The sequence below is a fragment of the Poecilia reticulata genome, chromosome 3, assembly GCF_904066995.2.
Source record: "Poecilia reticulata chromosome 3, P_reticulata-male-v2, whole genome shotgun sequence".
In the NCBI taxonomy this organism is placed as follows: domain Eukaryota; kingdom Metazoa; phylum Chordata; class Actinopteri; order Cyprinodontiformes; family Poeciliidae; genus Poecilia; species Poecilia reticulata.
Window position 1 is genome coordinate 955,132 of NC_088832.1, and position 16,287 is coordinate 971,418.

The window sequence follows — 16,287 nt, forward strand, 5'->3', positions numbered from 1 at the left end:
TTTCTTGGGAAAGTGTTGAAAAATTACATGACTGAATGTAAGATTGAACTTAAAGTTGGTCATTTATGATTTATTTTTCTTTGTATTTACATGCTGTCATGACGACGTGTTGGACATGTCCAATTCTTAAGACTTTTAGAGCTATTTTGTTTCCTTTTTCAGCCACTTCAGTCTGACAGAGTTATTGTGCAGGAACCAGGCAGGTCAGTATGAGATCTTCTTCTGACTGATACCTGACAGACAATCTTGTGCGGAAAGTTTTTATAAACAGACACATTTGTCCGTGGATCAGAAGCAGACAGATAAAAAATGAATAAAGTGTTCTCACTCTGCCAGAGGATCGTTGCTGTGTATGGAGGCGGCATCCATGATGTCTGCTCCCTTGCCGACGCTCCTCAGAGAGCGCAGCGAGGCGGCCCGGTGCAGCTGGGCGTACTGGGCCGTGGCCTGGTTGGTCCTGGAGGCATGATGCTGCCACTGCCCTGTCAGGCTGTCCCCTGCACTGGTGAAGCCCCGGCCGTTCCCCAGCCAGCCCTCCGGCCCCAACGCAGAGTTGTGCTGCTGGTAGTACTGCTGTCTGTTGGTGATTCTGTTGATGATGCGATGGGATGGACCTTTATAGGTGTACTGGTAGGGCAGCTCCTCCTCCTGCCAGGGCCCTCTCTCCTGGGCCAGGACCCCGCTCAGGGACCGCCTCAAGCTTCCAGGTGGAGGAACGCTGAAGGGCACAGAGGAAGACTCTGGGTGGAGCGGACGGGCTAGAGGTAGCGCTCTGTGGTCGTCCTGGCACAGGGACTTGGAGCGTTGGCTTCGACTTTGAATGTGAGAGGTGTGGAAGCTGGTCTGGATGGAGGCGCTTTCTGTATGCCTGACCTGAGAGCTGCCAGACATCCCAGAGGCCTGAGACGACACTGCAGATACCTGCAAGGTGGTTGGTCAGAGGAAAGCAGATCTTAAGAGACTTTTCTCACAGAAACAGGAAATAAGATTTGTTATCAAAAGTACACAAATGGTACACTGTTCTATATTACGAGGTCACCAGGTGACTCTGAACCATCTAATCACTGAACAGATAAATGTGTGACTGTGTCATAACTTTCTCCAGCTGAAAAGAAACAAAACTGAAGTTTTTATCTTTGAACCTAAAGAGGAACAATCTAGTTCCTCTAGAATGCACAGGTTCAGTTATTACAGTTGGAAACTAAAGATCAGAAACCTGGATGTAGTGATGACCTCTGACCTGAACCTTCAAAGAAAAAACAAATACAGTTACAAAATCAGCCTTCTATCACCTGAACATTTCCAGGATTAAAGGACTGATGTCTCAGCAAGATCTAGAGAAACTCCTCCATGTGTTTATCTTTATTCACATTGATTCATGGAACTTTGTCTTCTCAGGTCTGCCTAAAACATCAATCCTCCATCTGCAGCTGATCCAGAACACTGCTGCTGGAGTTCTGACTAAAACCAGGAAGAAAGAGAACATCTCCCAGTCCTACAGTCCTTCACTGAGAGAACAGACATCGCTGAACGGCTTAGAACCAAAATAAATTATAGATCTGCTGTGTCGCATTAACCTTTCAGATCTCTCAGGACTTCTGGTTCTGCTCTGCATCCAGAACCAAACATGGAGAAGCAGCATTCAGCTTCTACTCTCCACAAAACTGTAACAAACTTCCAGAAAACTGCAAAACTGCTGAAACACTGAGTTCCTTTAAACCGATGATAAAAACCCAGCTGTTTATTTGTTTTTGAACCATAGAAGCATTTTTCATGTAAAAAACAAAAAAAAAACCCTTGGAGGGTTGAACAACGCTGTATGTCTCATTCATTTCATTTCATAATTAATTAATTAATGGAGCATTGATCATCAACATACTTCATGAGTATTGATAATTAAAACAATTGACAAAATGCAACGTCTGTTACTAATTGCACAATTGTTGACTGCATGATGTGTTTATGATGCTTGTTTGTATGTTTTCATGATGTAAAGCACTTTGAACTGCCTCTGCTCCACAAATCAACTTGATTGATTGATATTTTTGATAAAAACTCAACAAGTTTTTATAGTAGTGAACTACAAACCAGCATGGTTAGTTTTCATTACAGACTGGTTGCTGATCAGCAGGAAGCTGACTGTGGCGTCTGTATTGTTAGACAGGTCAGTTAAAGGCAGAGTCAGGCATCCTGTTTGGATTTAGTCTTTGTCTTTACATTGTTCCCAGCTGTGCAGAGTGCAGCTTCCATGCTTCTCCTGACCCTGTTGGAAACTGCAGGAAACTCCTACGCAATACCTGCTCATTGTTCTTTTTTTTGAAAGTGTGTGGGAGGAAAAGTGTGCGCAGAAAATGAAAACAGTTAAGATAAAACTCTGTGGGATTCTATGGCTTGAGGGAAAGTACTATCTTCTGATGGTTTGCAGGGATTTGTGTTGGTCAGCATCACTGCACTGGAATGACCGCATGTCTGCATCGGTGAGGACAGATTCAACTCCAGTCTGAACATCAGTCCTAAGCCTAATCACTATGCTGACTGTTTTACATCACTCAGTCAGCTGTTAGACCTCAGAGCGTCTGTTAGAAAAACACTGAACAAGTATGATTTGTCTGGGAGGGCTGGTAGAAAAAAGCCTCTTGAAAATGGAAACAAATTAGTTTTGCAAAGTTGCATCTGAATAAACCACAAGATGACTGGATCCTTGTTCTTAGTAATTGATTATTTGGATAAAAGAATGTTACACAAATTTTTTATTTAACTATTTAAGCCTTTTTATATATCCATCCATCCATTTTCTTACACCCTTGTCCCTCAGTGGGGTCGGGAGCCTTTTTATACATTTTTGGTTAATTCTCTCCCAGCTTGTCTGTTTAGTTAGAAAACCATGTCATGGTGGGTTTGCAGTTGTTCCAGTTTCCACTATGGATTGATGGATTAAACAATTCTCTGAGATGTTCAAAGCGTTGGTATTGTTATTCCAACCAAATCCTGATTGAAACGTCTCTACAACTTAACCTTTGACCTTCCTCTGTGTTGGTTGGTGAAGTCGGTACAACTAATGTTTCAGTTTTAGTGAACAAACAGAATAATGAAGAGCATTTTAAAAACTACTCCCAGTTATGCATGACTTTGTGCTGGAGTGTCACATAAAATCCCAAAAGAATTTGTTAACGTTTGTATTCACAGTGTGACATAATGTCATACCTTGATTTCTTTCAAGATATTTTAAAATAGTTGCATGTTAAATGCATCATTTAGAATTTTTATTAATAAATTTTAACAATAAATAGACTTAATGTTTTTGGCATGTTGGTATGTGAAGCTTCGTACTCACAGCCATGGGACGAGTGGGTGTGCTTATCATGGACCTGGAACTGAAGCCATGAGCCTGGGGAAAACTTTTTACTTCAGGGAGAATGCAGTCTACAGAAAGGAAAGAGCAAAACACATATTATTTATGTTAAATATGTCACATTAAAACATAACATCATAGATCGTTAGGAAAACTGAGGCATTGTTTACAACAATTCCATCAGCCAATTCCGTCAAAAAGCAGGATGGTACTGAACTGTATTTAAATGAGTCCATCTGCTCACATCCACAGAATGGTGCTGATTGTTTGCTTCTTTTTTCTACATTTCTGAATTAAATGACTGATGAACTTGCACTTTTTTCAATGCACTTTGAGCGCCCCCAAATAATTATTAATGGAACTTGGGTCGGGACTTGGTTCGGGACCCGGTTCGGGACTTGGGTCGGGACTCGGGTCGGGACTTTGGTCGGGACTCGGGACTCGGTACCCAGTTCGGGACTCGGTTCGGGACTCAGCTTGGGACCCGGCTCGGGACTTGGGTCGGGACTTTTTTTTATTAATCAACACATGATGTTTTTCACATCATGTGTTGATCTTTTCACTGTTCAGCGTCGGATTCTCTGTTTTTATGCCATAATTCACATCTAGTTTTCGCTCCGTTTTATGTCACGCTTCTCCTGTTTCAGAGTTTTGCACAATGTGAAAATCTTTTTTTTTTACCCCCTAAGGTGCAGGGCGTATCGATGGGGAAAAGGCAGACTGACATAAACCTTTTAAAACAACGGAAACAATTTCTGCATTCTGATTATTGAAATTTAAAAGTGCTGTGTTGTTCTATCACCCCAGTTTCATACCGGACCACTTACAGCACCGGTGTTAACGCTATAAAATGAACGCTCTCTATCATGGTATCACCCATGGAGGAATTTCTTTATTTTCTCCTTTGTTGTTGGAGCGTTTCAGGACGTCTGAATAATTATATAGGCATCATTAATAGTCCTGCAGCGACTGAGGAGCCACTGTTAACATACTGTTGCCTGTGGACCGGAACCATTCTATGTGGCAAAAAAAAATGCGGAAGTGCTATAACGGAAGTCCGTGGCATATACCCCATTGGTTCATTTTTCAGAGGGATACACAGTGAGGGTATCTTGATTTTAGTTACCAGTAGCAGGACAACGGAGCTGCCCCAAGAAGTTAACAGAAGTTACATACACTGAATTGAAGGAGAGCTGCCATCGATACAGTTGCATCCAAGCATGGTTTAATGTTACACAATACAGTTTTACCAAGTTGCTCAAAGTCTAAACTGGCATTCTTGGGCATTTATGGTGTAAAGTTTACCTTCGACTAAACGCCCCCCAAAGGCATCCCAGCGCCCCCCTTTTGTAAAAATGTCCGCCAGCGCCCCCTGCCGTCCTCTGAACACCCCCTGGGGGGCGGTACCACCCACGTTGAGAACCGCTAGCTTAGCCAATCAGCACCGATTTATGTTTTCGCATCCACCTACATAATGTGTAGTTGAGCCACTGGGCGCATCACAGCTGCTGTAGTTTCTGAACGTTCAATAAAACGACAAATTTGGACTAATTACCTCGTTCTTTGTGAGAATTTGTCATTTACAACAAACATCAAACATGGTAAATATGTTTCATTAAGTATTTAACAAACAAATGCCTTCCATAATAATTATGTGAAATTAAATTGTCTAATATAAAAAAAATAGTTTGGTCCTGTCGGGCTCAGAGTCTGAGAGGCTTTTCCTTTATCAAACAAATTTTTTTTGCGTCTTTAGTGGAAATATTGATGTTGATGAGACTTTCTCCAAAATAATGACCTTTTTCAACCTTTATAGCTCCACTGTTGAAAATGAGGCTTTAATATTCACAAATGACATTGAAATAAAATCCAGTCCAACATCTGGTATGAGGTGATTCCTCTGGAGCCTGTTGGAGGAAAAATATCCCAACTTCAGAAGATGAGCTTTTAACCTAACAGAGCTCTGTGGTTCCTCCTATCAGTATGAGAGTCAGGATGAGGAGGCGCCATGTTAGGAAGAGAAGTGGAAGCTGCAGGATCTTCAGAACAAACAAGTCATGATGCCGGGCTACTGATTATCCCTCTGTCTGGACACATGATCAATACAACCAGTTTAAAAGCTAAATGTTCAGAATTTAGGTCTCATGGCATCTCAAGGTGTCAACATTGCAGCCAGTGGGCTGAAGGAAATACGGCTTTATTTTGTAGCAACAGGTACGCAGCTTTTATCACTTTGCAAAAATACATATATATATATATATATATATATATATATAAAATGTTTTTTGGTCCTATTTGTTTTTGTCATAGTACCCCCAAGAATTTAAAACTACTTTCACCCCTGGAGGTAACATTAGTAATGTTACCTCCAGGTTAAGTAATGTTAACATTCTAACAATGAGATAAAATGTTAAAACTTAAAAATTTAACTTAAGTTTTAAGTCATCTCAAGTTTTAACTGTTGAGTTCTTTAGCTTTTCATCTCCTCGGCTGGTTTGGTCACATGAGCTGCAGACTAACAGACAATCTTTTAAGAATACTTGGAATAGCAGGAAAAATAGTAGGTAAACAGCGGTGAAACCAAAAACAACTCTGTCTAAACTGTATAGAGCATCCATCCTCTTTTTTTATCAGTTTGAGCTCATGAAGGGCGTTACTGTGATCCTCTGGTAAATATAGAACATCTATTAGATGTCATTCATTGACAGTGCAATAATTATTCTTAGCCAAATTAAATAATAACATTAACCTGTAGCATGCTAAGTGTTTACTTCATGCACAAATTGTTGATATGATGATTCTATTAATTAGTTTTATTTTATTGTTTTAGAGTCAAAGAAAAATTTCCACCTTGGAAGACTAAATAATTTTATAATATTTTTTCCTATGTATAGGACTCTACCAACAAAACAAAAATGTGGATTATTGCTTGTTTAACAACCATGGTTATTCGTCTGTGAACCTAATTAATTTGTTTGTTATTGACTTTTGCTCAATTAAATTTCTTATGTATATTTTGTATATGGTATTTTTATTGTTGTTGATAATGTTGTTTTTCATGTCTTATTTCTTTTCTTCCTCCTATAAGTGATGGGGATACATAGATATTATTTATAATGTATAAAGCTGTTGTTTATGTCACCTAATTAGCTTTACATCCTGAAGAAAAATATGATATTTTAGAAGATAATTTGTCTTTCACGTTGTCAGTAATGGCGAAATTAATAGTAAATAATAAAGATTTTGTGGTATTCTCGTTTAGTGACATAATTATATTAGTTGTGTTACCACCCCCATGCCACTAGAGGCAGTAGCAATGCAGGCCCGAAAAGATGCGACTAAGAAGCAGATTTAGAAGTACACCGAAAGCTACGGAATTTGTTAAAATCTGTGAGCTGCGCTGAAGTAAATAAAAAAGATAAATTTTAAAATACATGCTGAGAGTGAAACTCCTTCCTACAGATGAAGCTATATCACAGATTTCAAAAGAAAATTTAAACGGAAGAACGCGGATAATATAGGAAATAGCGCCCCCTTCACTTCCGGAGTGCAATGTTCCCATTTCCAAATAAGGTAAGAGACTGACAGTAACACATATTATAAAACTTATATTATGTGTTATAACATTTACCAGGTGGTAAAGACTATTATTTATATGTAATTCTTTCACTAGTAAGATACATCCCAAATTTTCCGTTTTTGTTTTGAAAGTTTCATAAGGACACGATGTGAGGAAGAAATGAGATATCTTTAAAGAGAGACAGATTCACTGCACCACGGATGAATCTCACTGATTTTGGACTCAATCTTAGCTTCTGAATCACTCTGAAGCTAGAACTCGTCGGCTTAAAAACATATATATATATATATATATATATATATATATATATATATATATATATATATATATATATATATATATATATATATATATATAAACACCAGAGCAATAGAGGCTCAGATCTACCACACCAGACAAGACCCAAGGTGTAGGTTGTGCAAGGAGGCCCCTGAGACAGTCCAGCACATAATAGCAGGGTGCAAGATGCTGGCAGGGAAAGCATACATGGAACGACATAACCAAGTGGCGGGCATAGTGTACAGGAACATCTGTGCAGAATATGGACTGGAAGCCCCAAGATCAAAGTGGGGAACGCCCCCAAAAATGGTGGAGAATGACCGAGCTAAGATCCTGTGGGACTTCCAGATCCAGACAGACAAGATGGTAATGGCGAACCAACCGGACATTGTGGTGGTGGATAAAGAACAGAGGAAAGCCGTTGTGGTGGATGTAGCAATACCAAGTGACTACAACATCAGGAAAAAGGAGCATGAGAAATTGGAGAAATACCAGGGCCTCAGGGAGGAACTGGAAAAGACCTGGAAGGTGAAGACCACAGTGGTGCCTGTAGTCATCGGGGCCCTCGGGGCAGTCACCCCCAAACTGGAGCAGTGGCTCAAACAGATCCCAGGAACAACATCAGACATCTCAGTCCAGAAATGTGCAGTTCTAGGCACAGCCAAGATACTGCGCAGAACCCTCAAGCTCCCAGGCCTCTGATAGAGGACCCGAGCTCAGAGGATGAAACAGACCACCCGCGGAGGGTGAGAAGGGAATTTTTTTTTTTAATATATATATATATATATATATATATATATATATATATATATATATATATATATATATATATATATATATATATATATATATATATATATATATATATATATATATATATAAAAAAATATATATATATATATATATATATATATATATATATATATATATATATATATATATATATATATATATATATATATATATATATATATATATATATATATATATATATATATTAAAAAAAAAAATTCCCTTCTCACCCTCCGCGGGTGGTCTGTTTCATCCTCTGAGCTCGGGTCATCGGGGCCACACTTCTCTAGTCCGAATGACATCCCAATGTATATATATATATATATATACATTGGGATGTCAATGTATCCCAATACATTGACATCCCAATGTATTGGCATCCCAATTGGCATCACAGATACACAAAATGTATCTGTGAGTCAGGCTCAGGGTGCAACAGTGCAATTTACTGTCAAGAGGAAGAGTTGCTCTTGCCGCTGTCGCGAAACATACATACATACATACATACATATATATATATATATATATATATATATATATATATATATATATATATATATATATATATATATATATATATATATATATATATATATATATATATATATATACATTGGGATGTCATTCGGACTAGAGAAGTGTGGTCGGATGGTTACAAAGAGAGGGAAGCTCGCCCACACAGAAGGGGTCTCACTCCCAGAAGGAACAATAGCAGACATAGAGCACAGCTAGAAGTACCTGGGAATACCACAAGCAAATGGCAACCTCGATGAGGTCACAAGGAAAGGAGCCACAGCCAAATACCTCCAACGAATAAGGCAAGTCCTGAGAAGCCAGCTCAATGGCAAGAACAAGATCCGTGCAATAAACAGCTATGCCTTACCAGTAATCAGATATCCTGCCGGAATAACTACACAAACAAGTTAATGACACAAATCGCACACTAGACTCTAGTTGGGTCACCCCTATGTCTTGAATTTAGGGGGAGGGCGGGGGGGGATCATATTTTATTTATCACTACAGAAGGGTTCGTTTAATGCGCATATGAAACTGGTGGGTTCGGTGCCTCAAAAAAGATTAAGAACCACTGAACTAGGGGTTTAAGTACTGAGGAGAGGAAGTGAGAAAGGAAGCAGAAGAGCTAATTACAGGTGACTGGGAACAGCAGAGGAGAGGAGGCAAAGGAAATGAGGAAATGAAAAAAACAGCTGGGAGAAAGAATGGCAGGTAAAGAGAGGAGAAAAAACAAAGCTGAGAGCCAAATTAAAAAGAAGGAAACACTGAGAGACACAACTGATGAACAAACGTGATGAAAAAAATAAAATTGCACTAAGCAAGTAAACAATAAAGAAATAATCAAAATCTGGAAAAAAAAAGAAAACAAAACTAGAAGTCCAAACACCTACAGATTGAGAGTTTCACCCAGCTCCAGTGTAAGGAAAAAACCATCCAGAGTTAATGGCTGATTAGTTCTGAAGCACTAACCAGCCACTGGGCTATAAACCCAGCCAGACACCAGCTGAGCAATTCACTCAAGAATAATGAACATAGAGCTCCACTGGGTACAGGAGGGAGAATAAGAGCATGACTTCACAAATAGACACTCAGCAGCACGCCTGAACTTCACAATCCTACAGGAATCTCCATGGAAGAACAAACCGAGTAAGTCATCTTTACACACAAAACATCTTCGGATTGGTGAAGCATCCACTATAAGCTCTTAGGATTCAACGTGTCAGTGTTTTCGACTGTGCCACACAGACAGCATGTTCAGTGTGACCCAGGTTGTGGGTGTGTGTGGAAGATGACATCATGTAAACAGAAGTGCATGGAGCAATTCCAGCTCCCATTTTAATGTCACCCTGGACACAGAAAGCATGACGCTTCTCCATACAGCTCACTGCAACCACATGAAGGACAATACAGTGTTGACTGGAAAGACCACAAGGCACACACACACACACACACGCACACATACACATGCGCACATGTACACATGCGCACACAGAATACAAGTACTGCAGGATGGGAGGAAGGAGGGAGGAAATACTGCTGGGTGGGGCCCTGGGCTGCATGCCTGAACATCAGCATCACCACATCACAACTAACTGATACCACCAACATAGAAATACAGCATGAGCAGAAATATGAATAACTACACAAACAAGTTAATGACACAAATCGCACACAGGTTCTGAGGGAGTCAACAAGAGAGTGCAGTCAGATCATTTTACATAAAGAGAAAGAAAACTAGGGATATATTTTTAAGAATACAAACTAACTTTCTTCTAGCTTGTTGTCCTCTTTGTGATGTGTAGATAATGAAGTGTGACTTTTGTATATCAGTCATTATTAAGCATTTAAGGACAGCTTTCACCTCTTTTCCATCTATCAGGATTTTTTCTGCAACGATGTGACAAAGGGACCCAAAACTGCAGCATGGGCAGTTTCAGTTGCTGCAACTGCAACAGCTGGAAAAGTTACAGCATTTCCAGCTGCTGCAGTTTGATTTCACACCAGACTCTGTCAAACCAAACTAACACTTTGAGCAACCTGTTCCTAGCCTCACCTGTGGTGGCGCTGCACCGAAAACCACAGAAGGAAACAGCACAAAAACCTCTGAAGAAAAAACTGAGGGCAACTTCCTTCTTTATCAAAAGTAAAGAAGAAATCTGGCATCAGATTTTAGTGGCTGTAGGATTTCTCTTTTGTCTTTGGTGAAAGATCACAAACCGTTTCTCCCACTAGCTAGCTCTAGACATGCGAATTTGTTTTGTTTGTATATACCCAGAATGCACTGTGTTTTAGTTCGCTTCCTACTTTTGGTGCGTTCTCCGGTCCACCTGGCATTCACATGCATTCAAACTGCACCACAGTTCACTTCAACCAAACCCAGACCAGATTTCACTTCTATGCTCTCCAAACAAACTGGACCTCCTGGACAGACGGACTGGAAGTCCAGCCTGTTTAGTATGAATTCACACAGAATGCACACTAAATTAGTACAACCAAATAAACATCTCACTTATATCAATGTCTAATGTTTTGTATCAATTATATCTAGGATGTAGAGGGATTTATTTACAGGCAAATACATACGATTCAACATGTTTGATTTATTAAGAAAATGACAGCAAACATAAATGTATTTTCTACTTGAGGAAAAAGTTACCCTGGCCTATTAGCTTGTGCTATCACCTTTGGTTGTAATGACTTCAAAGATTCCAGTCTATGTTGGTCTAAGGAAGGTTTCTCATATGTCTCCATTTCACCTGAGAGATGTCTGAGGGAACTGACTCCATTCCAGGTCTTTAATTTACTCATTCTCAGCCAGTCCTGGTGTGTTCTGGCTCATTGTCATGTTTCAGGCTCCAGTTTTGTATGATCCCTCTGACACACGGTAGAATCCATGGTGGATTTTATGATGGCGAGTTCACACGGCCACAACCAGTATAAAGATCTTAAACTGGAATTCTTTTTTGGTTTATGCCAAACATCTGCTCCAGCCTAGAAATCATTCCACTTTTCACTCATCTGTCTGAATAACATTATTTCAAAGTCCAGCTTTTCTCTCTGGCAAACGCTGGTCTGCTTTCACATGTAAACTTGTGCTTGTCTCTTTGTGATTGTACAGATATGAACTTCGACATCAGCAGAGGCAGGAACCAGCAGTAGGTTTTAGAAATGTCTTTTAGCATCTTGTGTTCTGCACTAGAACTGAATAAGCTTGAACGTCCAGACCTGAGCAGGTTGGCGGCTGTTTTAAAATAGTTTCACTTGTAGGAAACTTACAGTATTTCAACTTTTGTTGAGTCCTTACCCGACTCGAGACGTTCTGAAGGCCTCATGCGGTACTTTTAGTTAATCTCACTCTTACTGTAACAGACAGGAGCTCAACAAAGTGAAGCTCTGAGAGTTAAGCAGGGCAAACCTTTAAATTACTCAGTAATGACTATCTGGTCATTTATTCCCAATTTTATTATTTGAGTGTGTGTGGTTTCTTAATTTATTTAAACATTTCTTTTAAAGCAATTTAGATGTTGAGATCACCTCTTTCTGTGCCGATCAGGTTTTTTCCTGCCGATACCGATACTGATCACCCATGAGGGCCGATCACCGATAATGATCACATAATTATTATTATTTTTTTTTTATCATAAACACTACTGATTACATTGTGTGGAAAAAGGAACCATGAATTCACCTTAATTTAGACAAAACTTGTTTTTAATAACTTTTTTCAAGAAGAAAACTAAAGAAAACAGGCATTGTGCAAATTGTGCTGCTATCAATAATACTATCTTTAACAGACTGATAACATATGAAGGCTCTGAAGAGGCTGAATAATGCAAAGAGCCAAAATAAAACCTCTCAACATTGCCAAAAAATTTCAAGTATAAAACTTAACATTCAAAGGCAAATACAGGTTCCATTACAATAAACAATCCAGAGTTACTGAATGAAAACTTCCTGATAGCATGGCGGCTAGGTGATTAGTGCTAGTTCTGAGTGGCTGTTTCTGACTGAGCGGAGTAATTATGCAGAGCAGGGAGGAGATTGATTATTTTTTTAGAGATTATCTGTCTCATGTTAGGACAGCGAAAGTTTTAATACGTATGTAAAATGTATTTTTTTAGGTTAGATGTTGCAGCTTTAAGCAGAGGTTTGGTGTGAGAGTCACTACCAGGTGGAGCAGAAGCGGTGCTCCGTCTGTGAAATATTGCTACCTGTAGCGCGTAGCAGCGGTTCAACAGCGAGAACAGAACCAGCGTCTTACATAGCAGCTCGAAGACTTAAATAATTTTGCGGGTTATTTGTTTAGCTTTCTGACTGTCATGTTAATCCGGGTGAGTGTTTGTAGCTGTGCGCTGCTTTACCTGCTATCTGATCCTCCATATGTCTTTTTTACTGCAGTGAGCCTCGATGTAGCCAAACTCCATCAAGTATGCCATTGTTTTTATGTCGTATTAGCTTCGTTGTGTTGATGCATTTTGACGTGCTTCAATTTTCCGCCGCAACACGCAAACGTCCCCATTCACTCAGTGCGTTATAGTTCCACATCGCTTAGGATTTGTTGCTGCGCGTTTGCGCAGTGTGAAGGAAAGAGGAGACCAGCTGCACAGACAGGCTGTGAAATGAGATGCAGGTGATCGGTATCGGCAACAAGAGCCAATGATCGCCGATCACCGATCATGCACTTTTTCATGAAAATCGGCCCGAAAATCGATTTCTATATAGATTATTGCAGAATATCATTTAACTTATATTGCTTGTGTGTGAAGAAGTGATGTTGTTTTACTTATTCCAACCAGCATCATGGTGTCAAGAGCAGAACTTTTAAAACCAATGACACTCATGATTTTCCTAATACCACAGCTTATAAACTGTGTTGGTTTCTATTATAATAGATGTTTCATATTGGTGTAGTTCTGTGCGATTAGTTTGGATTTCTCATACCTAAGAATTAAAGAAACTTGGAGTTTTACATCTAAATCTTTTTAAGCACCAATAAAGTAAAACCAGCTTCTTTTGGAAGAAAAGAAAACTCAAATAACTGCTATAACATTTTAGATTCTCCCTCTCTTCCTGTCATGTTTTGCCATTCTAATCAAGGCATGAATGAAGACTACTGGTGGAACAAGAGGAAGGTCTAAAATAGATCCTGACAGCATATTGTCTGGAGGAGATTGGAAAGGAATGTTCAGCAAACAAAGGTGGTCAGGCAGGGCGGCGTTCTCACTTCAGAATAAGCTTCAGCTTTGTCTATTCCTCTGCTTTCATGTTTTTATATAGTACACATGTAGTAAAATGCATTACTGATGTTGTATGCTCAGGTGTTACTGGTGGGTTATTTATTTTTAAGAAATAAGTAAAAAATGACTTTTAGTCAGCAGTGAATTATGATGAATTCACAGTGAAGGAGCTGCCTGACCTCAGTGCCCTGTGTTTTAATGTCAAGGTTCTTTATTTGCTCTCCAGCATTGGAGCCCTCCTGGAAAACTGACCAGTGCTGCAACATTTCTGAGCCCTGTTCAGTTGTAGATCTCTATAGACAACGGTTAGGGTGGAGCTACTGAGGGTGGAGCTACTGAGGGTGGAACTACTGTGTCACACAACACAGTCCACTGATTGGGACTCAGGAAAGCATCACTGCTAGCAACAAGCATGAGCATCATATTTGTCACTACACTTCTGTGATCCCACATTAGGCATTGGGGTTGGTCCAATAAGAGTCCAGCTGGTGGTGGAAATGCTCTACTAAATTTACCAGACCATAAAATATTCTGATTACTGATGGAAGCATGCAGACATGCAAACCTAAAATATGTTTTTTACATTTTTGTTAAAACTGTCACCATGTTGTGACAGTATAGCATGAGACAGAAGATCTGTAAAAAAAAATCAATCTGTGAACAAATCTGCCTTGTCCCAGTGCTCCCAGTGCTGACTACAGAAACACACCTCTCAGTCAGAAACATCCATCAAAGCCAGGAGGAGGGCTTTAGTGCTGTCAATCCTCCTTGTGAACATGTTGCTCACCCCTCCACCTGCTGATCTCTGCTCTGCTTCAGCTTCTTCCTGACAGCTAAATGCTGTCACCATAACCACTGTTTTTGGTAGATAAACAGTTTACATGGAACTGTAAGTTGTGTCTCCACCCTCAGCGCATTGAACAGCGAGCACACAAGAGTCACTGACAGCACTAAGACCCGCCTTCTGGCTCTGATTGGTTGTTTTTGCATTTCTTCAGATGGCATTAGTACCTCAGGGAGGGGCTACAGGAGGTTATCTGTAGACTCATATTATACAGTCACAACATGGTGATAGATTTAGCAAATATATAAAAGAAATGTTATGTTTTAAGTTACATACCCCGGCTAAGAATAGATGGAACTTTAAAAAAGCGTAGATTTTGTTAACTAAAGAGGAGCAAAAACAAGAATAAAGTGTATTTTACGATGCTGCACATCTTGAACATTTTCTATGCTTGTGTTTTTCACAAAGTATGGAAATAAAAAAAGTTTAAAACACAAAACTTCCACCAAAATCCACAGTAACTATATGGATTTTATTGGTCTTTCTGCCTCCCTTTAAGGGTCTCAGCAGCCTTTTGGTCTGTAAACATCACCGTTAGGACAGCATTGTTCTGAGCAGGAAAGAACTGTTTATTCCCATGGCAACCTGAACAGGATGCACTATTACTGGTAAAGACTGGAGCAATATTATCAGCTGAAAAATCACTCCAAAATAATCATATTTGCTTTTTTAAGTGCAGTAGAAGCCTGAGCAGTGAGTTCAGCTGACATTATCAGCTGCTCTGGGATTTCTCCCTCTGAATTTATTACAAATGAGATCTATAACATCACAGTGTCAATCTACTAGATCTCTGGAGATATCCAAGGAGAAGGAAGCTGCTTCACCAGCCAAATCATTTTAGCCTACAAGAACATGGATGTTTCAAACACAATGAAATGCCAACATTTTAATCCTGGCTTATTTCTTTATTTATCAGTCACAGAAATTTGAATTGGAGTTAACCTACAGCCTGTATTCTGTCACCTAAAGTGGTTAGAATATCTCAATGCCTTCAGGCTGCTGAAGGAATCTTCAGCAGCCTTGCTCAAAACAACTTATTGCCAAATTGTTGCAAGGTAAACAGATGAAGCATCAAAATACAGTCAGAATGAAGCACACCCCTTTAATATTTTACAGCCTTAAATACTTATTGACATTTTTCATCAACTCCACTTTGTTTTCCATTTTGACTTCATTTTTGTTTCATGCAAAATACTCTATAGCAGGGCTGCACAATGGTGCAGTTGGCAGCACTGTCACCTTGTGCTTTTGAAGTTAGCTTGAACAATTTCAGAACCCGGAAAACCAGACCACGCATCTGATAAAATCAGTGTGTATTTTCTGTTTACAGTTAAGATAAAACATTTGTACTGACAAATATGACCCAGTTTTTTTGCTGTTTGTAGACTTGTTCAGGACTTGATGGTCATTTTCCTTCCCAACCTCCCAGTCTGGACTGGGAAAGCAGCCGTCAGCAGAGCCAGCATGCAGCCTGGTACGGCTGCATGTGGGGATCTGGGCGCTGATGCTGAAATAGGATTCTCCCTCCAACTACATTATTTATTACACTGTAGCTGTGGGTTACGGCCGTCCAAGCTCTTTATTCTGTTGGCTTTAATGCCATGGCAACCAATAAGCCCTTAAGGCTTCAAGTTATTTTCTTAGAGTCAAACAGTACAGACAGGTTACAGGGGGACAGGATGTAATG

The 16,287-nt window shown here is 39.7% G+C and overlaps 1 protein-coding gene across 1 annotated transcript in view; it reads right to left on the bottom strand.

The window, feature by feature from the left end:
* Nucleotides 1–16,287, bottom strand: part of pkp3b (plakophilin 3b) — a 33,394-nt gene that overhangs the window by 13,574 nt on the left and 3,533 nt on the right. Inside the window, exons 2-3 of the mRNA XM_008404935.3 lie at nt 3,335–3,423; nt 329–921 (exon numbers count right to left, since the gene is read on the bottom strand). Of these exons, the coding sequence (XP_008403157.2) occupies nt 329–921; nt 3,335–3,423 (682 nt within the window). The remainder of the gene's footprint in view (nt 1–328; nt 922–3,334; nt 3,424–16,287) is intronic.